Source organism: Pan troglodytes, chromosome 12 (genome assembly GCF_028858775.2).
Source record: "Pan troglodytes isolate AG18354 chromosome 12, NHGRI_mPanTro3-v2.0_pri, whole genome shotgun sequence".
Taxonomy (NCBI): domain Eukaryota; kingdom Metazoa; phylum Chordata; class Mammalia; order Primates; family Hominidae; genus Pan; species Pan troglodytes.
The window spans coordinates 77,773,520-77,797,656 of record NC_072410.2 but is presented as its reverse complement, the minus strand read 5'-3'; the positions used below and the strand labels follow the sequence as shown (position 1 = coordinate 77,797,656).

Here is a 24,137-nt window from a genome sequence, read left to right as displayed (position 1 = left end):
GGGGAGAGGGAGGGAGAGAGGGAGAGGAAGAGAGGAGAGAGAGACAGAGAGAGAGAGAGAGAAAGAGAGAGAGAGAGTCAGTCCTCAAAGTTTTTAGTTGCAGACATGTAGAGCCATGTTGCCTGGATCTGGGTGACGTACCCCTGGCTGCCTTGGTCCCCCAGCCCTGGCCTGCTGACCCTCTCTGAAATGAGAAGAAGGGGAAGGCCAACAGGGTTCAAGAGTTTTTAAACAAAAAAGGAGATCTCCCAGGGCATGAGTAACAGGCTTCTGAGAAGGTTCCTGGGTCCCTGATCCTGTTACATTCTATGAACTAACTAAGCAACTGAAAGTATCAATCCACATGGATCCAACCACTCAAAGAGCTTATGTTCTTCGAACCTCAAGTTCAAATGGCTCTCATGCCATACAGCTACCCAAGTCCCTTATCTTTGATTGTCTACATGCCTGTAGTCCCCACAGAAGAGCAGAGTGATCTTTCCAATGCTGAAAGAAAACTCTTTGGATACTCAATGCCTTCATAATTATTGCCACACTTCCCTGAGACCTATCCTTAGGAAAGAACTTGATAAACTCATTCACTTACAGGTGGTAGCAACCAGTAAGAGCTGCCATTTCCATCCCCATGGAAGATTTAAGCTGATGATTTCATACCTTAGTGCTAGCTATTAATTCCTAACTTGTGGTTGACTAACCCACAACTTCTTCTCTGGGCCCTGCATATTTTGTATTTTTTCATGCTCTTTGGGGCTCCCAGTAGAGGGATAAAGAGATTCCTAGTTGCAGACAGATTCTTAACTTTATGTGTTCTTGAGTTAAAGAGCTCTATTGTAAAGGGTAACTTTACTAACAGATAATTATTGGGCACCTACTGGGGCAAGGCAATGTTCTAGATGCTGACGGTGAAAAAAGACAGATGAGTTTCCTGCATCCATGGGTTTACATTCTAGATCAAGGAAATGGAAAATAAACAAGTTAACAAATAAGTGAGGAACATAACTTCCAAAGGCAAGAAATGCTGTGAAAACAATAAAGCAGAGTGACTGCTTTATTGAAGCAGAGTGACTTTAGGAGCCAAGTTAGATGTGTTCCTCAGGGAAAGCCTCTCTAAGGAGGTGCCATTTGAGCTAACTGAACAGGAAGGAGCCAGCTCTGGAATGTGAGGGAAGAGCATTCCGTCCGAGAGAAGGGCCTGGGTAAAGGTCTGGAGTCGGGGGTGAACTTAGTGTGTTCAGAAACAGAGGCCTGTGTGGCTAGATGTGCATGTTCCTTGAGAAGAACAATCTTAGGGGAGGGTTGGGGGCAGGTGGCAGACTGTGACAACATCCTTAGTTCTTTGGAATTGTTTTATGATGAAAGGAAGCAGGTAAATGGGCTGGAAACTGGAGGAGGTAATCAAGTTCAAGGGAGGAATCTGTTGTGGTGATCTGGTTTGTGTGTCTGTGTGTGTGCTTTGTTTTTTGTTTTTGAGACAGAGTTTTGCTCTTATTGCCCAGGCTGGAGTGCAAAGGCACAATCTCAGCTCACCACAATTACCGCCTCCCAGGTTCAAGTGATTCTTCTGCCTCAGCCTCCCGAGTAGCTGGGATTACAGGTATGCATCACCACACCCAGCTAATTTTGTATTTTTAGTTGAGACGGGTTTCACCATGTTGGTCAGGCTGGTCTCGAACTCCTGACCTCAGGTGATCCACCCGCCTCAGCCTCCCAAAGTGCTGGGATTACACGCGTGAGCCACCACAGCTGGCCAGGTTTGTGTGTTTTTATGGAAGAGGGTTGGATGTTGATAGGGATGATCAACACACGTTCCTATGTGAGAACTCCCAACCCTGACCCTCCTACCCTCTGCGGAAGGGCCAGGCAATTGACAAAGACCCCCACCTACTGCTCCTTCATCCCTGCATGCTGCCTACACCGGCAGACACTCAGAGAAGACTCTCAACCCTCTATTTGTGCTGACTGCACACCATCTTGAGCTGCAGTAGATATTGGGGTCACCTTGGAGCCCCAGTCCTTGCAGAGACTTTCCCAGCTGAATCTTATTATGTCTACATGTCCTTATCAACCTGGTCAATCCCAGGAGCTCAAGCCACCCAGTCCCTTTGCCAGATCTCACCCAAGACAGCCTTGTACATCCTAACCTGGCTTAGGTTCTACCCATGTCTTCCAATCCTCAAAACCCTTCCACTAGGCACACTGGAAATCAACACAGCTCCTATTGCTTCAGTAACTTTCCTGCATGCTTTTCTCCTCTTCTCACATAACTGAAGCCCATTCTCTCTGAGGACTTGCCACCCTGTCACGTGGAGGTTATTTTATCTCCCATATCTCCTAAACCAGTGGGTCTGGAGGTGAGATGGGGCTGTCTTGTTCCCATTACTACTTCCAGACCAATCTCCTCTCTCCTTCAGAGTCCTTAGCTATTGAGGACCTAGACCTGACTCACTTCCTCTCCACAATATAGACTGCCACAATCTGGGTGGCCTCCCAGTGTCTTAGCTCCCTTGACTCCCTCACTTATCTCAGCCTTCCTCTCCCACAGTCATACCCCCAGACCCTGCCATTACCAGAAACTGCCCCACCTCTGGAATCTGGACGGCAGGCACCTCACTCTCTGAGCTCCTATCTTTCGAGCTCTCTTATTCTCCAAAAATGCTTTGTTCTCAGGGAGACCTCCAACCCATTCATTCACCCCACCGCATTCTCCACTGTCCTTCACCTTCCTCTTTCGTTATTACCCTTCTCACCAGCTTAGATTCCATGACTCACCTTTATAATTAGTCACCCCTTGCCCATTTAAGTCCACTGCCCCTCTCTCCCTTTATTGTACTTGCCTGGCAAAACCCCAACAATGATTAAACCCAACTTCTGACTCACTGTATGCTTGCACCAGAGCCCACAAACATTGATGAAGAATATCACACCATGGTGCTGCTCACTGCGTGCAGGTTAAATTCATGACCACAGCACTGCCTAAGCATCCTAACAAAATGTCCTCATTTGCTCATTTCCCCACTCTACAATTTCCCCTTGGTCCTTAAACCTCCGTTAATCCCTGCCCAAACTTTTAGCTTGTTTCACACTTCATTAAGACAGAGCTAATAGAAACAATGGGTAGGAGGCCAGGCGCAGTGGCTCACGTCTGTAATCCCAGCACTTTGGGAGGCCGAGGTGGGCGTATCACCTGAGGTCAGGAGTTCGAGACCAGCCTGGCCAACATGGTGAAGCCCCATCTCTACTAAAAATACAAAAATTAGCTGGGTGTGGTGGCACATGCCTGAATCCCAGCTACTCGGGGGGCTGAGGCAGAAGAATCGCTTGAACCTGGGAAGCAGAGGTTGCAGTGAGCTGAGATGGTGTCATTGCACTCCAGCCTGGGTGACAGAGTGAGACTTAGTCTTAAAAAAAACAAAAACAAAAACGGGTAGGAGGTAGAAATGCCATCCTTTTCCTGTCTGCATTTGTTCTCATTTTCTGCTTTGCTGTTTGTTACAGTGGATGAAGTGTCCTCACTCATGAAGACCCATTCCTTCACTTGTGTTCTGGAACCTGTTGCCTGCTTCCTCCCTGTGGCTTTTGTTTCTGCAGTCCTCGCCTCGCCCCTCTAGTGCTAGAATCATCAGTTTGTCATCTCTACTTGACCAGTCAAACATCCTCTGTAATCTAAAACAGGGATTAGCAAACTCTGTAAAAGGCCAGATAGTAAACATTTCAAGCTTGATGGGCCACATGGTCTCTGTCGATTGGCCTTGTGGTTGTAGCAGGAAAGCAGCTACGTATAATGTGTATAAATGAATGGCCATGGCTCTGATCCAATAAGATTTTATTCACAAAACAGGTAGCATGAGAATGAATTTGTTCCATGAGCCAAAGTTTGCCTAATCAAGGATAGTATATAGACTCTTACTGGGTTAAACAACCATGTGCTCTGTCAATAAAATTATGATAGAGGCTAGGTGCGGTGGCTCAAGCCTGTAATCCCAGCACTTTGGGAGGCCAAGGTGGCAGATTGCTTGAGCCCAGGACTTTGAGACCAACCTGGGCAACATAGTGAGACCATGCCTCCACAGACAATAAAAAAAAATTAGCCAGTCGTGGTGGCGTGTGCCTGTGGTCCCAGCTAGTCAGGAGACTGAGGTGGGAGGATCACTTGAGCCCCGGAGGTCAAGACTTCAGTGAGCCAGATAGCTGGCAGGGAGAGAGGTGAGAATGTACAGGGTCCAGGGTGATTTTTGAAGGTAATGGTTATGTTTTTATTTTCATGGATGTTTTGTGCATGTCCATAAGTTATTTTGGATATAAACGGCAAAATATAGGAGATAGCCACATCCTATTTTTATTATTGGCAATTCAATTGGCTGTTTAATTTTTTCCATTATTTCTTTTAGAAAACACTTGAGTAGTTCTTTCCAAAATTGTTGGAGATTCTGCTATCTCTCATGTGATGATCACGACACCTGGATTAGGAGTTGGACTCCAGATGAGATCTATGACTGTTGGGTTCCCTGGGATGGGGTTGGTTTTGTGTGTGTGGGTTGTGGGGGGAGGTGTGTGTGTGTGTGTGTGTGTTGGGGGAGGTGTGTGTGTGTGTGTGACAGAGAGAGAGAGAATGTGTGTACATATGCAGGAGGTGCTCTGGAAGGGTCTCACCTAACAAAACAGCCTTCACTTTTAGCCCACAGTTACAGTCTGCATGCAATAGTTATTGCAAGGTTGCCTTTAAAGACATCCTCATACACTCTAGATAGCTCTCTTCTACTTAGCCATTTCAGAGCACAGTTTAGGAAAAGCTTTGCTGAAGTCCCTTTGGTTGGATATGTTCTCTGCTTGGGGAAACCACGGCCACTATGAATAGAACCCTGTTTGCTGCCTGTTGTCACTCTCCAATAGTATCTCCAGGGCTAAGACACTATTGTAGAGAGTTGACATGTCTTCTCTTCTTCTGTGATGTCTCGAACTGCTGAGAGCAATTGGTGCAGGTATCCCAGGGCCTGAGTTAGACCAGGATCCATCTCATCTCTGGGTAGTTAACCTGGGTCCTCTGCCCTCTCCCCCTGCAGGGGTAGTGAGTGTCAACACTCTTTCTGCCTTACCATGCCTGGCCACTGGGAGTATAACTGATTTCTTTTCTTTATCCTATCCCTTCTGGAATAACTAAAAGATTTCAAAAAGAACTCAAAACTGAGACACAATAAACACACACACAAATTGTGGCATTTACAATTTTAGATTATTAGACTGTTGAATCTCTGTGTGGCCAAAGACCTGTACAGGGGGCTTTGGAGGGGTCACAGGGGGCCAGGAGTCAGAGGGGATGGTTTCTCAACCCAAGAGACAGGAGGTCAAACCTAAAGGAGAAGAAAAGCCAAAGATGATGTTAGAAAAAAAGAACAAAAACAGAAGGGAGCCTGGGAGGGGCCCAAACTAAGGCGTCTAGAACGAGATATCAAAATTAGAGCTTGAGTGGGGCTTAAAGAGCCAGAAGTAAAACTAAAGCATCTCAATCTGTAGCATCTCGCAAAAGGTTAACCTGGCTGGCACAGTTTTGTGGGGTACAATGCTTTTCCTTGGCTTCAGGAGACCCCCTTTCCCAACTCCTTTGACCTTCAAACATCAATTGCAGAATCAATGTTCATTGATTATTGTGCTTTCATTGGGACACAGCGCAGACATGCACAAATCAGCCAGCTCTTCCCTGACTATGGTGGTGGCCTAGTCCATCTGGGCTGCTATAACAAAATACCTTAAACTGGGTGGCTCATAAACAACAGAAATGTGTTTCCCACAGTTCTGGAGACTGGGAAGTCCGAGATCAAGGAACCGGCAGATTCGGTGTCTGGTGAGGGCCCATTTCCTGGTTCACAGATGGTGATTTACATGATGGAGGGGGCAAGGCAGCCTTTTTTATGAGGCTCCCCCTCCATGACCTAATAAAGTCCCAAAGTCCCCACCTTATTACACCATCACATTTGTGATTAAATTTCAACATATTAATTTGGGGAAGACACAAACATTCAGACCATAGCTGGTGGGCAACGGCTGAATCCCCCTTGGCGCACAGCCCAGGGGATTGAGAACATTTGGAAAGGGAGAACTGGAGTGAACAAGCCATGTTGAAGGGTGAGTGAGTGCCCAGAAGCCACAGTCCTGGGAGTAGCATGATGGCAGTGGACAGGCACACAAACAGGAAGAAACTGGCAGGTCTTTCCGGTGGTGACGTGAAACTCAAAGCCATTGGAAGGATGGCCATGTGTTCTGAAAACGAATCACCAGGGAGAAAGGAGCCTCTTCCACCCAGACATACAAGATACATCTCACCTACCCAATTATGGCCAATATTTGGGAGCCAGGATTTATGATTCAGAGTCAGTTTTCTTTTTCTTTTTTTCTTTTTTTTTTTTGCGGGGGAGAAGTCATGGTGATTTTGAACCTTGGAGGAAAAGAATAAAGCCATTATGGAGAAAGCTGGGTGTATGAGTGGATTATAAGCCTGCATGGAGGCCTGCTTGGGGCTGTCACCCCCTTAATTAGAGTTACAGATTGCTCATACCTCAAATATCCTGAGTAGGAAAGGAAGGAGCAAAAATGGAATGAGAATAATAATAAGAATAATAATAATAATAATAAAGAATTTGCTGATATCAAATGTTTTCTCCTTGGTTTCTGCTTGCCCAGGTCTGAGTGGTGCAGCTTATAATTAGTCTCTGCTTGCAGAAGTGTGGTTCCAAAGACTTGAGGATTAAAGACAAACTCTAGAATTTCTCAGTACCTGACAAGTTGTAACGTGAAAAGCTACACTTAGTCCATTAAAGATTTTTCACAGTGACATTTGAGTGCAGCTTCAGAAATATGCCACCTTGCCATTTATCATTTTCAGGGCACGGGTGTCGGAAAGGAGTTTGCTATGAAGAACAAGACAAAATGGATTGCATGTGTAGAGGTGAGCTGGCGGATACTGATAAATGTACTTCACTGAATGTCAGCAAATGTCACTTGAGAAGCCATTTGCAGCTACCATAACAGCCTCCCAAACCCAACAAAGAGTAGCAAAAACGGGCAAAATGAACTGGGCGTCTTGCTTCCGCATGAATAAGCAATCAGCCCTCTCAGAAGTTACACCAGAAAGTTGTTAAACTTGATAGAAGCAGCTTTTCCAACCATACTGATGCATACTATAGATTGCTACAGAGGGCTGGAGACCTTCTGAGGACGTCAACGCTGTGACTCTGGGCAGAACTTCACAACCCCTTCTCTTCCAGGTAGGTGCCTTCCTTTTGTATGTGCAGCCACTGGCTGTCTCTGAGACATATTTTCTGGGTTTTCCTACACCAGCTTGCTGCTTTTGCTGTGTCTAGAGACCCCTCTACTCCCTACCCACTCCTAATCTACCCTCCCTTGCAGTGTAATTTGGGAGTGGCTGCAGATGGGACGTGGGATGCAGTCCTCACATGCCATATAAAGAGAAGACCCAAAAGAAACACCCTTGAGCCAAAATTTCAGTCTCTCACTCAAGAAAACAATTTTCAGTGTGTCTCCTGGTTAATGTGAAAATTGGAGTAATGGACTCAGCTTCTGGTTCATTCTTGGTGCCCTGGCCAAAACTTTCCCTCTGTGTGATTTAGGATTTCTGGAAGGTGGGGCCAAGTGTTCTTCAGAATTCCGCTTGGGTTGAGATGTTCCCTTCTTCCTCCTCAGCTTGGTGAGTCTCCAGACTTTCCTGCAGAGAAGTAAATGGGAAAACAGATCATATTCTCAGAAAAGCTCTCCATGGAATGTGAGATTAATTAAAATAAAATTCCAGCCCCTCTTCATTTTCTAATCTCTGGGGGCTCCTCCTCCTCTTTAACACATACGAGGTCATCCAATACTTTTTTCCTCCTTTATACCAAGAGACTTTAACAGAGTAGCCTGAATTTTCCTGGCCTTGTGAAATATACCCCACACACACGCACGCACGCGCGCACATTGCCCATACAAACTGAGGTCAGTTAGGCTTTCATTGGTGCAATGCTGTGGTATAGGGCTCAGATACAAGAAGCCCTTTGTTGAATGTACATCTCAGACTCCGTCCCTGAATGTGCTAATGGACACACTTCCCTCTTCACACTGTTCTGCCATATGTTTAGCCTGTGTACATTGGAAATGAACACATTTTACAACCAGGAAAAGATGGGCTCTTGGGAAAGTGAGCTTCCCTCAGATGAACTCGGAGGGATGGTGCAGCAAGGAGGGGTTGGAAGCTAGCTCCTCTTCAGCCACACTCCTTGCAGAGTTCTTAATTCTTAGTGTTTCCTCCTTTTGAATTAGGTGCTTCCCATGGAAGGGCCTTTACTTGGGTCTCGGGAACTCACAAGCCATCTGCTTATTATTGAAATTGAATTGCCCTCAACTTGTTGACTTTCATGTCAACAAGTTTAGTTTAGGAAGAAACAGTGGCATGTTTAGGAGAGAGAAAAGGAGAAGATGAAAGCCAGATCTCTGGATCAGAGGTGGAGGTGAGGGAAAAGTGGAAGACATCCTCCAGAGAGAATGAGATGTGAAATGTTCCGCTTGAGGCAGGACCCATAATACAGCCTGGCAGCACTTTACTCAGTTAAGGCACTTTCTGAAGAGCAAATCTCTGCTGCGTCCCAGCGTGGAATGTATGTCCCAGACCCAAAAAGCTACTAAAGCATAAAAACACATTCTAAAGAAAAGACAATATGGGTGCAGATTTCTCATTGTGCCAGTATTCTTTATTTTCTTAGTTGCTGTAATTTTAAAATTTGTATCTTAAAGCTCAAGCTAATAAGCATCTGTTCCCTGGTGTGAAAAGAAACTGTTCATAATTGATTAATATCACACGAATCCTGTAATTGCTTGAGGCTAGAGCTATGTAAAAACCTACCTTCCCATTGTTTTGTCTTTAAAGAACAAAAACAAAAACTGTGTCATATAGACAAGGGTAGCCAATATTGTCTCTTTCAGTGAGAAAAAGCAAAGCTGATTTGGGTGAGCTACTTTACCCACTAATTAGTGGCAGTAGCAGGTTTCCTTGTTTTTAATCCAGAAGCTGTTTACAGTGGATTCTTCTCTGCTCTATTTAAAAACCTAACAAGGCCGCTTTAACCATTTTGCATTCTGGGATGTTTCAAACAAAATGTTAAATTGCTACCACAAGAAGAAGATTTGTTTAAAATACAAAACTGCTTAGAATTGCAGTAATCCCCTCATTCTTGCAAGAATGTAAACAGGATATCAGTTTAGGGAACATTTGCCCATGGAAAAGTCTCCTCTGAGCAAGAAACTTCACCCACTGCATGGGAGCAATGGGCATCATTTAATCAGCTCTAGACATTCCCAATTTCAAACTGAGCTCCCCTGTCCTTGAAGGAGTGGAAAGATACATTAAAGTGGGAGATAAATAAGCAAATTTCAGGTTAACACTGCAGGCAGGCCATCCTAAGGAGAAATGTTTAGAGGAATTTATTATCAGACTTCCACATAACTTCACTCACGTATTCATTCATTCAAGTAGGCACTTTTAAATGCCTACCTTATGTCAGACCTGACATAATATCTTACCTAGATAGCAAGTTTGCTTAGAAGTCACACTCTTTGCCATCTAGAATCACACTCTTTATGGCTCAGCTCAAACCCCATCTCTTCCTTCTAAGGTTTCTCCCATGCTTCCCTGTGTGCTTCCAACCAAGACATCCATAAAGCAGCATTGTTCTGTGCTGTCCTGAACTGGGTACATCTTTCTCCACAACAAGTGTTAGTTCCTTGAAAAAAGGGTCTCTATCTTATCTCTGCATCACTGAGATAGTCTTTCCTAGTCTGCTCTTTAAAATGAGATTTAAGGCACTGAAAACTGGGTTATCTCTCATTCACATAGAGATCTAAACGACTTTGGTGTGAATACATGGGAAGCAGCCTTCTCCTCCTTGGCTACTGATAGTGTCTGGATTCAGCAGTCAATGAAGGTTGTACCAACGATGTAGGTTGGGGAGGAAGTGGATGAGTCCATCCGGATAATCTGGGTGCCATGCAGGCAACATCAGACTGGTTAATTTGGAGGAATAGGAGCTGAATTATCCAAACAATTGTGTAGATGCAGCCTCTGCTGGCAGAGCCATTTTCCCCACCTCTGTATCAAATATGCTTTAGAGATTTGGGAGTTGACACCGCATCCAGATATAATGGGAGAGAAATGGAGAACATTCACATTTTGCTCTACAGTTGCCAGACTTGAGGCATCCAAGCTTCTTTCCTACTACAGTAACTTATACTATTTCCCAGTGGGAAGAGTTTGGTGTAGGAATCATTCTATCTTCCCTCTCTTGTTTCTGCCCAGGTGGTCACAGGGGAGAGAATACATAGCCCCACCAACCCCACACAGCCAATTTTGCTATTGAAATCTAAGATTTTGCATGAGATCCACACATGTTAATGACTTTTGATGAAGAGATTTTCTTTTTTAAATCAGGGATTCAGAAATTCCCTTCCTTCCTCGTGATGCCTATTATTTTCATGTGGGCCTTTCAGGGAAGAATCTTTAAAATTTTCAATCTTTTAAAGCAGAGTCCCCCAAGCAGGCAGAATACATCCTGTCAGAGCCAAATGTCAGGCCAGAAGAACCTGTGCTTCGAGTCACTTGGCAAATGCGCAGAGTTTAACAAGCTCTATTTTTTCCCTTAAAAATACACAAAACTCACTTAACATAATTCATAGTAACACTTTCTTATTTCAAATATTTCATTTCAGTTCCTTAAAATGTATTTGTTTCCCTGCCCAATTAGGGCGGAAAATCTGCTTCAATTTTAAGAAGAAAAATATAAAGTTTCTAAAAGTAAGGATAGCTGAGAAGTTTTTTCCCCTCTTAAATTGAGATTCAGAAAAAATAAATTTCTATATTCATTTACTTCTGTTGTGAGAGCAGAAATGCCACCTTTGTTCAAAGAAAGTTTTTGAAATGATACAAATCTACATGTGCATGTTTCTAGAATTAATACCCATATGTTCACTGTAGCGGTGGGATTTTCTACTAGGGGAATCCGCATTGGGAGAAGTATCCCCGCCTTGGGAGCAGTATCCCCGCCTTGGGAGCATTTAAGGAAATTTTAATATCCAAACAAAAGCAGTATTACCATCACTACCCACTCCCTCCCTTCGAGGAAAAACAATTAATAATTTGCATATGCTCATGACACAAATTAAAGACAAAGGGCCACTCACAGGCTGTGGGCACTACATAGCCCTCCGCAGGCTGCAGAGTCCCAGCGCCGAACGGTTCTAGCTTCCGAATGAATAGCATTAAGCTGCACCACTAAAGCGAGGTGTTCTGGGCCCTCTGGCCCATTCCCACAATAGAATCGAGTTTCCCCAATCAGAAACATCTCCCAATCTTTCCGTAAGCTTTTAGGGGGGGAAAAAAGAACATATAGTTCCAAGGGGGGAAAAAATACATATATACTTTGCCCTTTTTATTTTAATAGCCAAACATGTAATGCTAGCTAAATAGAAATTCTTGTCTGTTAATAGGTTCCTTTAGTTTGTAATAAATAGGAATGCTAATGAGTAAAATTTGGTATTTGGTATGCATTAGCTTTTGTGAGCTTTTCTTTACAGTCCTCATTGACATGCAATATGGCAAGCTTCCTTTGAAACATATTTATAAAATAACTACAGTATAATTAAACCAACAAAGCCATCTTTTAAGTAAGCTTAATAGCACAGGTTTTTTTCACCTCGGTAAAATTTACTTTAAAAAAGAAAAATAGTTATGCCTCAATCCCACTGTATATTTTATTCTGTGCATCTAATATTTCCTTTGCATCTACAATCTATGCATATCTAATTCTTTTTGACAACTATGATTATTAATAAAGTGCTTGTGAAAGATATGCTTCATAGCTTCTTCAACAAGAATAATGTTTTTTTGTTAATGGAAATTGTAACATATCTTGACAGATACAATATATAAGATGTGCTTTTTTCTTAATTGTTAATATTGCTATGCTGCATACACAAGGAGCAGATCAACAGATATGGCAGGTAATAATCAGAGTGGATGCCATTTTACACAATGTAACTAAAAATATTTTAATGATATAAAAGCAATAGATAAATAAAAGCAATTATGTTTAATTTTGCTTTTGGTGTGCCGGCAATTTTTGGTTGTTGCTGCTGTTGCCAGTGCGCTTAGCAGAGTAAGGAAGCTCGAAGCGCAAAGCAACCGGACCGAGGCAGCTCTGCCTTCTTGCAGCCCAAGGGTCCTGCAAGCCGCCCTTTCTCTCTCCGCAGCTTCAGCGATCCAGGCGCGCAGGGCCCGGCTGAATGCTAATTTGGGATACACAGGAGCGCAAGTTCACCGAGTTTTCCGCAGTTTTGCAAATCCTTTTCCCTCTCCCCATGCCTCGCGGTTTAAGACCACGCGATTTCCCAAAAAGAAAAACTCAAAAGATGCCAGGCGCCGGGCTGGAGTCACTTAGAGCCAGCTCTGGCTGCTCCTCCGCCTCCCCGACCCCCGGCCGCCGCTCCGCCCTGCCCCTCGCGCCTCGACCCCTTCTCCCGAAACTCTGTCCTCTCCGCCGAGGGGCTGCCTTGCCCCCAACCCACCCCCCGCGTGGAGAATAAACACAGTTGACATCACTCTTATAATCTTTATTTAAAACTGTTTCCAAGGTTACAAATTGCCGAGCCTCGTATGCAACAGGTTCCTCCAAAGCGGTATCATTACAGATTAACTGTAATGTGTAGGATTAGAATAAAAGCATAAGGGATTAGGTAAAAGGGCGACGCTCCAGACATAACGCCCGAGAGCATCTCGACTGAGTCAGCCTAGGGAGACTGCGAAGGCGCAGGGTGTCGGGGCGCCACGGGGCCGCAAAGCCGGACTCGGTTCCTCCGCTCCCTGCCCTGGCCCCGGCCCCAGAGCAGTCGGGACAGCGGCGCCGGAAGGGCCAACGCGGCCGAAGGTTTCGGAGCCAGGCTTCCCGGGCGTCAGGGGCTAGGGACGGGTCCCCGGAGCTGGGGAAGATGAGGGACCGAGAGGCCGTGGAGGCGGAGGACGCGGGCAAGCCACGGCCCGGCTGGGAGCTTCGGGAAGCGCCGCGCCCGGGACGCGGTCTCCGGGCGGGGCAAAGCGCAGGGAAGGCGGCGAGGGAGTCCCCACACCCGCACGGGGCACCGGGTTTGTCCATGTGGGTGACACTGCCTTCAAGGCCCAGGCCCGATGGGGCCCTTCCTGGCGTCCTCCTCACCCCCACTCCGCCGCGCCTCCCCTGTCCAGCTGGGGCTGGGGACAGCGGCAGGGGCTGGGCAGCCGCGCAGGCCGCCCGCACCCTTCCGAGCCCAGGCCTCGGGCCTTCGCCGCCCGCCCAGGCCGTGCGCCCTATTGGACCACCTTCCTGCCGGCCTTCGCCTGCCCCTCTCGCGCCAGGAAGGCCCTGGAGCTCCCTCTCCCCCTCACACCGCTTCCTGCGGGGCCAGGGCTCGCCGTGCTGGCCCCATTTGGACTCAGGCCTGACCTGGGCCACGGCCTCAGGCCGCTGACGCAGCCCCGAGGGCTGTTTGCGTGTTGGGGTGGAGGGCGCGGGGCTGGAAAAACAAACAGGGCGGGGGCGCGGAGGTTTGGGGTGGGGGCCGCAGGGGGCTGGAAGGAAGTGCGCAGTGTGGCGAGAGCGCGAACAAAGACCTCTCCGGAGCCCCGTCACCCCTCGGTGACCCCAGGCCCGCCCCGCTGAGCCGCGGGGCTCCCGGGCCTCGCCTCCGAGCAGGCCGCACCGCTCGGTGGGCGCACGTCAGGCCTCCGCGGCTGCCCGGGCCAGTGCTCCCCTCGGTCCCCGCAGGCCGAGCCCGCGGCCGGCCCCGAAGGCGCGAGGGACAGCGCGGCCGGCGGTGGAGCCTCACTCTGCCACGGAGCCCACAGAGCGAGGCTGAGGAGGACTCCATGCTGTTGTCCGTCGGGAAACCAGACTACTATGGGGCGCGCTGGAGCCACCATTCTGCCAGCAGCCGGGGAGGGGCCGCGAGGGCTCCCAAGTGGACGGAAGTAGGCGACCAACTTCGCCGCGACTCCTGCTTCCTAGAGAAGGGCCTTGGCTGAGGAGGCGGCGGGAGGGGACTGTTGCAAACAGCTGTTCCTCATACATATTTCATTACACAATCAGATAATGCGTCCCACCACCTTCTCAATTATTCACAGATAAACATTTTCAAGACGTTTTGACATCTGTCTTAGTGCCTGCTATTAATTTAGTAATCACTGTAGTTAAAAATGTATGGGATTTTTGCCGTCGGAGCACCTCCTATCCGGCGCGCGGGCCCAGTGTGGGACTGCGGCTAGGAGCCCGGGCCCTCCGGGAGTGAAGATACCTTTGGAGGTGAGACGGCCTCTCTAGCGCGTTGACACTGTTGATGGAAGGGATTAAAGGGGTATCAGGTTATTTTAATTTATTGTTGAAGATGATGACTGCCCCCTCCCCCACCCGCATACCGTCCTCACTTTCCCACCCCAACCCTAGACCCGACAACACGGTTCAGTCCTTTGCCCCGGGCAGCGGAAATGGTTAGCTTCATCTAGGAGTTTCTGCTGAGGAAGGCGCAGGCAAACCCTGGTCGGCTTAGAGAGAGAGAACCGCACGCAATCACCGAGCACGATTTCTCCCAACAAAAAAAACTAACAATAATAGCGATCCACACACTCAAGAGGTCTCAAACCTCCGAAGTTTTGCCCCGAGTCTTGTGGCCCTGGCAGAGGTGACAAGGGCATTTGGGAAAGACAGAGAAAAATAAATTCGCTCCAGTGACTGTACACGGGGCATTTGAGGCTATGAGAAAACGAGTTGCTTTTCTGCTTGAGTGATAAATGTTGCAACGGGCATAGCTATGTAGAAGCAAACAGTTTTTAAAACCAGAGAAGCAGAGTTTGACGAACCTTGTAAGGCTGAAAATAATAGCATACATTTCCAACTTCAAGATGCTGTGATTAATTGTTGGGAAAGCTCTAGATAAATTACCCAAACGGAGGAAATACTCAAAGGTAAACGAGTTTGTTTCTTTGTGTTCTGAATCTCAGCTGCCAGGAATGAAAGTTACACTTTGAGAGTGATGTCTATTTATTTCTCTTCCTTCTGTCGCAGTCTCTTTCCCAGGTGAGTTAGCAAGTGGACTTTGATTTTTAAAACTATCTCATTTGGGAACGAGGAAAAACAAATCTGGTGAAAGAAAATGGCCCTGGAAGAAACTGCCCTTCCAACGAAGATTAAGTGACTCCAAAGTGATTTTCACTCTTTATTGTTCAAAACATCCACAAGAACAAACTCGCTAAAATTTCCAGGAGTTAACTGTATCTAGAAAAAGAAAAGGACATAGTGTTTGCCCCCAAAAGAGAAGACATTCACACCCCCATACTCTTCTGTTTCTAGGGCAACTACATCTGCAGAAACATGTCCTCCTGTGGCGTTTTCCGGGTAGTTGATTTCTTCTTCACAAAATGGGCCCTCCTCTGCCCCTTGGAGGGTGGTCATCCGACTTGCTGGCCCAGAAAGTCCTTTTTTTCCACCTTCTTTGTCTAAATGAATCTTCTTGGACTTACACTCCACTTTCAGATGAGAGAGCGAGGCTCAGAAGATGTGCTCAAAAGAGAGAAAGTTGGGAAAGGAAGTGAACTGGAAGCGAGGGCGCCCCTGCTCCCAGGGAGCCTGCCTCTTCTGCAGGAAACCCGGAGGTAGCCACTGGAACTGGTTAGGCAAAGGGAGCTCACACTAAAAACAAGCCTATGTAGAGTCGTTTCTCAGGCCTTGCCCAAGAGCCACTCTGGAAACTCCTCTCTGCATCCCCCCAACTCCGCCCGGACACCGTGCTCAGCCAGAGACAGGGGAGCAGGGGGTGAGGATTTCCCAATATATCACAAAAAATTTTTTTTAAATAAACTATGTAATTTGGTTTACTTTGAAGTGTGTTCTTCTGCAAACGTATCTGACATACAGGGTATTGGGGTGGAGATGGGGGCAGGAGGGTGTGGATCCTTTTGAATGATCAAGTTTAGGATAAGAAGGGTGAAAGGGGCAAAATAAGGGCCCTCCAGCTTCTCAGGCCATGGTTAGAGCTAAATGTTCCTATTAAGAATTATGAATCTCCCAGCAGTGAGTGAGAACTTGCATACACCACCCAAATCCTTTTTCAGAATGCAAACCCCTAGGTCAAAAATAATAAGAAATAAACAATAAAAACAATCTCGGTCAAAATGAATCTTTCCTGGATTGTCCTTTTCTGGGTATCTCCAACAGAGCTGAGAGGAAGGCTAAAAGGTTGGCTCTGAGTGGATGAGGCCTTGGTTCTTTCTAGTGGCCAGGACTTGACCTGAAACCTTTCACCCAGTCGGCTCAACAAAGTTTCTCCCTCCGAGCCAACGTCCCTCTAGCAGGAAGCCCCCTTGGCCTTGCGGCCTGCGTCCTCATTCGGCGAACTCTCCCGTTCACGGCTTCCTGTACATCTGCCCTTGTGGTTGGGGTCACTCCTCGCAGGCACTGTGGCTTTTGTCTGCATCTGGACAACAGGGTGTGCACCCGTTTATTCAAATAATTATGCCTGTGGGCACTTCTTTATTCCTCAAATTCCTGTTAGTGTTCCTTTAATTCTCCCATGTGTATTCGGTACGATTGCCTGTATGTTCCGGGCATAGTCAGGTGACTCAGCTTGAGTCTGAGCTCAAACGTGCGCGACCCCCTGGGTCTGCATGGGGAGAAGGAGGTGTGCACGTGCAAACGCGGGACTTTGGGTGGAGTGTGAGGTTGATAGGCCTTTCGGCCCCAGGGCCCTCTAGGCCTCTTTTAAATACCTTCATCTGCCCAATTTCTTAACCTTTCAGGACAAGGAGGGAGACCCTCCGGGATCCTGCGCCTTGCCACCCTTTGCGAAGGATAGGACCATCATCTAGGGCGTCTCTCGGTGGACTGTGGCTGGGCCGGGCTGAATGGGCGGGCGGAGGTCTCGAGGTCGTCTCCTGGCTCTCGATTGCTCCCATCACCCAAGCCACCTCGAGGTCGAGTGCGCCCTGGGGCTATGTCTGGGGAGGTCATGGCGTCTCGGGGCGAAAGATATGCACGTTTTGGGGCAAAACTCTCCTAGGCCTCGCAGGAGCAGCTGTATTTGTAACTTGGAATTGGCCTGGGCCCGCCTCCCTTGGCTCCTCCTCCAGCTCCTACCTCAACACGCAGCGCTCAGCGGGCTGCCAGAGTGAGCTTCCCGGACCACCCCCAAGCACCCTGGGGCCTCACCATCCTTCAGGGTCCCTGGGGCATCCTAGAGGCCTGGATCTGGAAGAATGGGGGCCAACAAGAGTGGCCAGGGCTCTCCTGGGGCGGTTTTGCGATGTATTCCTCCGCTAGAATTAGCCTTTCGGGCCTGCGCGCCTACAGGTTTCAGAGGCTAGCGGGAACCGTGGCCTCGGGTGTGTGGGGGTGAGGGGTGTGGTGTGTGTGCACGTGTTCACGCGCGACTAGAAGCGGTTCCTTGTGCATTTCTAGAATCTTGTAGATGTTTTTTCTCGTGAGAATGATGCAGACTTACTGCTGACTTAAGGTCAGTTTGTTTGAAAAGGGAGAACGTCAGTCCGATGGTCGGTGGTTGTGTCTCTCCTGAGCATTCGTACAAAGTGAAGCCACCTCCCCTCCGCCATGCAGTCTCCCAGACCGGGTCAAAGGACCCAGGCTCCAGGTCGCTGAGGCCTGGAGGGCTGATGCCCTTGCTGTGCGCCCTGGTGCTCTGATCCCAAGGCCCAAGCTGCCCCGGTACCCACTTAGGGTCAGGGTGGGAAGCCTACGTGGGAAAGGGGGACCTGGAGAACTACCCCCACGCCCATGGCAGGGTGGAGTCCCGACCTTGGCATATTGGACCCACTCACTTGGCATCTCCCTGCCCCGACCCCGTCTGGGATCCGTATTGGCAGGGACGAGGAAGGGAGGAATGGTAAGGGAGTTGGGTCGGTACAGGACGGAAGTGAAGATGGAAAGAGAGAAGAAAAATAAACAAAACTGGGTAGGGACATGGAGATGGGTGAGGCTAGGGTAGGGGTGGAGTTGCGGCTGCCTCGGGGAGCAGCGGCTTTTCACCCTGCTATAGGGAGGTACGTTTGGCTGAGCTGTCCCCCCACCAAATAAAGCTAATGATGTAGTAATTTAGGAGGGGGAGAGGGGCTGGGCAAAAGGAGAGAGGGGAGAGGATGGGGAAACGCGCGCCCCAAGAGCAAAAGCAAACAGCTGTGGAGGCGCTGCCCGCGGCTCAGGCTTCCCAACAGGTTAGCTATACTGGGATCCACCCGGCATTTCGCAGGAAGGGGTGGGGGGAAGACAGAGCGAGAGGGGGAGAGAGCCTCACAAGAGGACAGAGGGAGGGAGGGAAAGAGAGATAGGAGCCAGAGAGCGCACCGCGCGGCTTAAAAGGAGAGACTTACTAATGAATATTTATCCGCCGCTGCTCCGTGCTCCCGGCTTCCCTTACCTTTCGGCAGGTAAGATCCTCCCTGTGCCCCAGCCCCGGGGGCCCTCCTAGCTCCCCAGTCGGGGAGCCTGTGGCTGGGCGGGAGGGCTCTCCGTTGGTGGGGGTGGGAGGGCGGCTCTACTCTGCGTTCACTTTGGGTGCCCGGGCATGCGACCCTGCACGACTAGGAACGGCGTGCGTGGGCTCCATGTGTGGAATGAGTGTGAGCATGTAAGAGTGTGTTTGTGTGTGTGCGAGAGAGAGACAGACTATGCGCCCGCAAGCGCGCGCGCGCGCCTGTTTGTGGCGCGCTCTGGAAACATTTTCCGACTTTTCACTCGGACGCCCTGGATTTCTCGCCTTTGCCTTTCTCTGCTTCCCCTCCCTCTTCTCTCGCCCTCCCCTCCCCCACCCAGGTCTTCCCCACCCTACCCCACTCCTACCCCGGCTGCTGAGGCGCTCTTCTGCCGGCTATTGTACGGCTGGCGCGGGCTCCCCCTGGCCACATCCCGGGCCTCTCATACAAGAAGAATAGTTCTGTTTCCGCCGTAAACCCCCACACAAAGGCTGCCCGGCCACCGGGTCCCCTGTCCCCCTTCCCGGGGACTTCGGCTTTTGAGGTGCTGCGGCGCGTTCTTTCTCCCTCCCCCTCTCAGGGCGCCAGGGCCCAGACCAAGGAGCTAAGAGTGATCGGGACTTGGGGGTACCGGGTGGAACTCCTTGGCGGCCGCCCGCCAGGCTTCCTGGGCTGCAACTCGGAGCCCAGAGACCCCCAGGGGAAGGGCGCCTCTTCCCCCACCACCACCCCAGCCGTCGCCTGCGGGAGGAGCACGGGGAACCCGGCCCAGCCAAAGGGGAAAGAGGGAGGGGAAAAGGAAGAAGGTCGGGGAGGGGCTGACCATATAACCAGAATTCTTGAAACGGACTTACCCGGCCACCTGTTGAGAATCCATGTGGGGTCGGCTGGCTCCGGAGTTGCGCAAGGTGGACGCACAAAACCAAAAGCCGGAGTTGGGAAAAGAAAATTCTTTCTCTGACCATGCCAGACGCGGCCGGTCAGGCTCGCAGCTCCGCGCTAGGATCGGGCGGCTGTACAACCAAGATCGACTTTGCCCTGTCCCCCAACGCCCCCCTCATCCCACGGCTCCACGGCTGGGAGGCTCCGGACTCAGAGCTCGCGGACTCGGCGCTCAGGGTCAGCACCAGCAGCTCGGCTTAAGCCGGGGCAGGCTCTCTAAGCCCTGCTCAGAAGTCAAGAGCAGCAGTGCTGCCTCTCCTCGCCGCCTTTCATGCCGCGGCCGCTCCTTATTCTTGTGTCTCGGCCTCTCCCGGCCCCCTCGGACAAAACCCCCAGAGCCCGGCCACTCTCTTCCCGCTAAATCCCCTTCGGGGTCAGTGCTCTACCAGCACCGGGCCGCGCGCCTCTCCTGCCAGCCGTGTGGCTCTTAAAGAGCTGCACCCCTCCTCCGCCCTGCGCGATCCCCCGACCCCCGCCTCCCCTCCCCTCTCCTCCGGATCTAGCCCCCCACGCCGACGCCTGAGGTCCCTGCTGCCCCGACCGATGCCTGCGGACTCCCAGCCCCCTCCCCTCGCCTCCTCCCCTGAGCAGCCGGTGGGCCTGGCCTCGAGGCCACAGGGCTGAGTTCTACCCTCGCCTCAGGTCCCCTTTCTCACCAGCAGCGCCCACCCCTCCCTTCCCTGCCCCTACTTTAGCCCTCTGGGTCGATCAAGGCCCGGGCACCGCCTTTGCCCAGCTCAGAGGTGATGCCTAAAGATTGCCAGTTTAGGGTTAAGTTAGGGGGTTATGTGATGGGAAATGGGGCAGGGCATGCTAGTGGAGCTAGAGAAAGAGAAAGGAAGAGAAGCAAACCAGACGGACTTGGAGGGCTCTCTGTATCCCAGGGCCTACCTGGCCTTTTGATTCCTTCCCACGACCTCCCAGAGACGCTCACGCGGGCACAGGGTCCTGAGGTTACCAACCTGACCAGGCCCACTGTGTGTCTGAGGGATCCTGGGCATGTTTGTGTTTGTGTGTTGGGGGGTGGGGTCCAGAAAGTCCTGAGTGTGGATTTGGAGCAGCCTGCTTCCCAAGCCCAGAGCATTAATTCCCCCCAAAAGTAACCCTTAAGGGCCCAAGAGCTGTGTATGCAAGGAGGGAGTGAAGGACCTTGAGATCCGACTGTCCAGGGAAAAGGGTATCAGAGGAGAGGGGAGACAGAAAGGGAAGGAAGGCTACTCTTCCTGAGGACTGAAGCACAGTTTTTAAGAGCGAGTCTTATATTTACTGGCCAGCCATGTCAGCTGCCCCACCAAGAAAAGGTGAAGTAGATGACTGCTTTGGTTTCCCTTCCTTCCAGAGCTCTGGCTCTCTGCCTCTCTGCCAGGCTGCCAGGCCAGTCTTGCAGGGTGGTCTTGCCTATAGCACTTTTTTTTGCCAGGCCTCCCTGGGACTAGAAGCCAAAGAAGGGATACCTCTGTTGAGGGGGAGTGCAGGACGGGCTGTGGTCCCTTGCCTTCCCTACTGCCACTTGTCATAACATGTGACTGGGCTCTGTGAATGGTGGAGGCAATGATGGGTTAGGGAGGGGAGCTGCCCACCCTTTCTCAAATCCAAGTCCTGGCACACCAGGTCTGGCTGTTCAGAAGGGGAACCTTGGGAAGAAGTGTGTGGCCTCTGGGCAGTGGAAGCCAAGAGAACCTAAGGTGATAGGAGGATGGAAGGCTGACCCTCAGCCACCCCAGCATTAGTCCAGATGCACCTTTAAGGAACTGGAGTGACTAATTGATTTGCAATTGGTCCACTTGGGAGAGGCTGGCAGTGCACTCCCTGGGCTGGATCCTGAGACAGCAAAAGCCTCTCCCGCCACCCGCCCCCCTCCCTGCACTGCCCCCAACCAGTATGGCTCACACCTCCCAACTCTCCAGCCCCTCTCTCTTGGGAATGGGTAACTGCAGGCAGCTAGGCTGGGTTTGTGCCCACCCTCCTGGGCCTGGCAGTGGGAGGTGCCGTGGTTCAAGACAGAGCCAAACTTCCCCTGTTTCAGAATGTGGGGGGTGGAGGGTCCTTTAGAGGGCGGCGGGGCTCATTAGGCAGAGCAGGGTGCCGAGAGGTGCGCGTCGCCGGCCCCTGAGGCCGCCTTTGAGCCGTCGGGGCGGCTTCATTAAGCTGCGCTAACAAGGCGTACAAATGCCGAGCCCAGCAGCTTTCTTGCAATGCCCGGCCTTAGCAGGGCGCCGGACTAATGAGGGTCACTCAAAGGGGCTGATCAAATATTCAAATTTCCCCGCACGCCAGGAACTTTTATGCATGGAGAAAGTTGAGGCAACTGAGCTGTGTTTACTGTCCCGGGCGACAATTGCTTGGAGCGCCAGTCCCCGGAGGCTAAGGCGGGGGGCGGGGGTGCGGGGAGGGAGCAGTTGTTGTTGTTGTTTTTCAAAGGAAAGTAATCGGGGTCCTTGAAGGGCTTCACGGCCTCCCCGCCTGCGTGCTGCGCTCCCCTGCGCCCTCCCTGGCCGCCCGCGCCAAGCGCCTCAGTTTGCAGCTTGCGGGGAGGCCCAGACTACGGGCCACCCGGCCAGCCTCCGCCTCCCGACATCCTGGGAGCCGGAAGGGGCGTTGCCCCCACAGGGCAAACCTTCCCCCGGCCTCCTGGTCGGCTGTTTAGAGCTGAGCAAGGCCAAGTGGGTGCAGCTGCCCCAACCCTCCGGATCCTCGTCTCCCGGAGGCCTGCAGACCCGTTGGCTTTCCCTGTAACCCAAAACAAGGAGAGAGTGGGAGGTCTCTCGGGCGTTCTCCAGATGTGGTTGAGACTTTCCCAGTGCTGGGGTTGCGGGTGACATTTGTAAATAAATGCCAGTTGGTCCGGGTACAAGGAGAACACTATTTAAACCCCAAAGACATCTTTTCTCCCTGCCCCACCTGAAGGCTATATTTTCGATCGCCGGGGCCAGGATTGAAGCGGGGATGATGGCAGCAAATTTGTTCTGCACAGGTGACCCGGCCTGTACGGGCGCCAAGTCCCAGGTCCCGCAATCAGAGCGGCCAGAGAGCAGAGAAGAGACCTAGAGGATCTGCAAGCTGACCTATCCACCCGAGACTCTCCGCTCTGAGCGACCCCAGGGTGCAGGCGCCCTCCACGCGCCACCTCCTCTAGCGGTCCCCCAGGGTCCCTTCCCAGTCCTCGCACTGCCCTAGGGCTTGCTTGGTTCCCACACCAGCGTGGAAGGCCGCTGGGCCCCGGAACCCAAGGTCCCTCTGCTTCTGCTCCACTCCCCAGTGCCCAGCGCCTGGGAATTTGGGAGGGGAAGCTCTGGCGCTCCACAGCCCTGCTTCCCACCCTAACACACACTCAGAACCCCTCGACTGAGATCCTTTGGAGCCTGCGCCCCCAGCCCGGCGGGGAGCCAGTCCGGCCCTCAGCTCTGGGACTAGCCGCCCCGCCTCCCTGCCCTGCTCTCCGGACTCTCAACTTACCCGCTCCAGGCGGCGGGAGTACTGCTTCAGGCCAGAGCCGAGAGGCGCTGGCGGCGGCTGGACCGCGAGGTGGGCTCGGTGGGCGGCGCCGAGCTCGGCTCTGCTGGGAGGCGCGGACAGCCTGGGGCTGCCACCTGCCCCACCGGGTCCCGGCGCACAAAGCTACACGCCTCTCTGCAGCCCTCTGCCCTGCTTCGCGTTCCGGAGCCGCGGTCGCCACCCAAGCAGGCGGGGTGCGTCAGGGCGGCAGGGCGGCAGGCGCTGGGGCAGAGGCTGGAGGGCGGGAGTGTCGCCAGAGTCTCAGCCCCACTTGCTTCAGTTCTCCCTGAGTGGCGATGGTTTTTTATTTCAGCGCTTTCGGCAGAGCCCGCAGCACCTGCCCAGCCTCCCTCCGGGGCTGGCCCGGCAGTGGCAGGGAGAGGCCAGGTCGCCCCCACCCGGAGGCGGGGGTTTCGGGGACGGGGAGGGGACTGACCGGGTTCACCCGCCCGCCCGGCGCCTGGGTCCCCGGCTCCGGGGGATGCAGTTTCGGGGTCACGAGCTGCTTTCAAAAAGTTGAACACAATATTCGGAAACCCACCCGTAGGAATTCTCCCCCCACACGCGGCACAATACCCACTCCCCTCCCCTTTTTCATTCCTTCCTCCCCCGCTTCCTCCTCCTGCCCCTTCCCCCTCCCACCCTTCAGCCTATAATCCTTCCCCTACAAGAGAAAGGAATCGGGAAGAAAACATGAAGTGTCTGTTTTTGTGTCCCAACCTTTGGGCTCTTTCTGGGCCCTCAGTGAATGACCGCCCAGAGCTTCTCAGCTGCGTGGAGAAGGACTCATGGCCAGGAGGAGAGGAAATATATATGCAGTGGCGAGAGCACTGAAATGCGGCTTGGCAGGTCTTCCCTTTGGAGGAATATTTTTCTGCCCCAGTCGTCGTGTTTAAGACCTGCTACCCCACGGCTGCCTCTGGCTAAGTGAGCCAGTATTGGCCCCTCGCCGGACCCAGGGCCTCCCTGCCGCCCGGAATCCTCCAAGGAGGCTTGCACTTGTCAGCTTGCTCTTCTCCCCGGCCCTCAGAGGCCTGGCACTGCGGGAGTCAAGGCCTAAGCAGGGCTTCAGCTCGGGGTTTAGGGGCTGGGACACTCACAGCCCCAGTCACGTTAGGTTTCCCATTTAAATTCTCTCTCAACCTCTCTTTCTCTCTTC

The 24,137-nt window shown here is 51.3% G+C and overlaps 1 protein-coding gene across 3 annotated transcripts; it reads right to left on the bottom strand.

Moving 5' to 3' along the window:
* Window positions 1-5,218: 5,218 nt before the first annotated feature.
* Window positions 5,219-23,471, bottom strand: LOC100610590 (uncharacterized). 3 transcript variants are annotated; one of them, XR_010149542.1, is made up of 4 exons: window positions 22,940-23,465; window positions 7,509-7,717; window positions 6,323-6,430; window positions 5,219-5,348 (listed from the first exon to the last, which is right to left on the bottom strand). XR_010149542.1 is itself a non-coding variant. In XM_054677819.2 (2 exons), the coding sequence occupies exon 2, from the start codon at window positions 6,494-6,496 to the stop codon at window positions 5,813-5,815; it is 684 nt and encodes a 227-aa protein (XP_054533794.1). In that variant the 5' UTR covers window positions 6,497-7,717; window positions 22,940-23,471; the 3' UTR covers window positions 5,219-5,812. The 3 variants fall into 3 exon arrangements, 2 of the variants coding, with proteins under 2 accessions (XP_054533794.1, XP_054533795.1); XM_054677819.2 differs by having other exon boundaries at window positions 5,219-7,717; window positions 22,940-23,471; XM_054677820.2 differs by lacking the exon at window positions 22,940-23,465 and adding an exon at window positions 19,396-19,902 and having other exon boundaries at window positions 5,219-7,717.
* Between the last annotated feature and the right edge of the window lie 666 nt (window positions 23,472-24,137).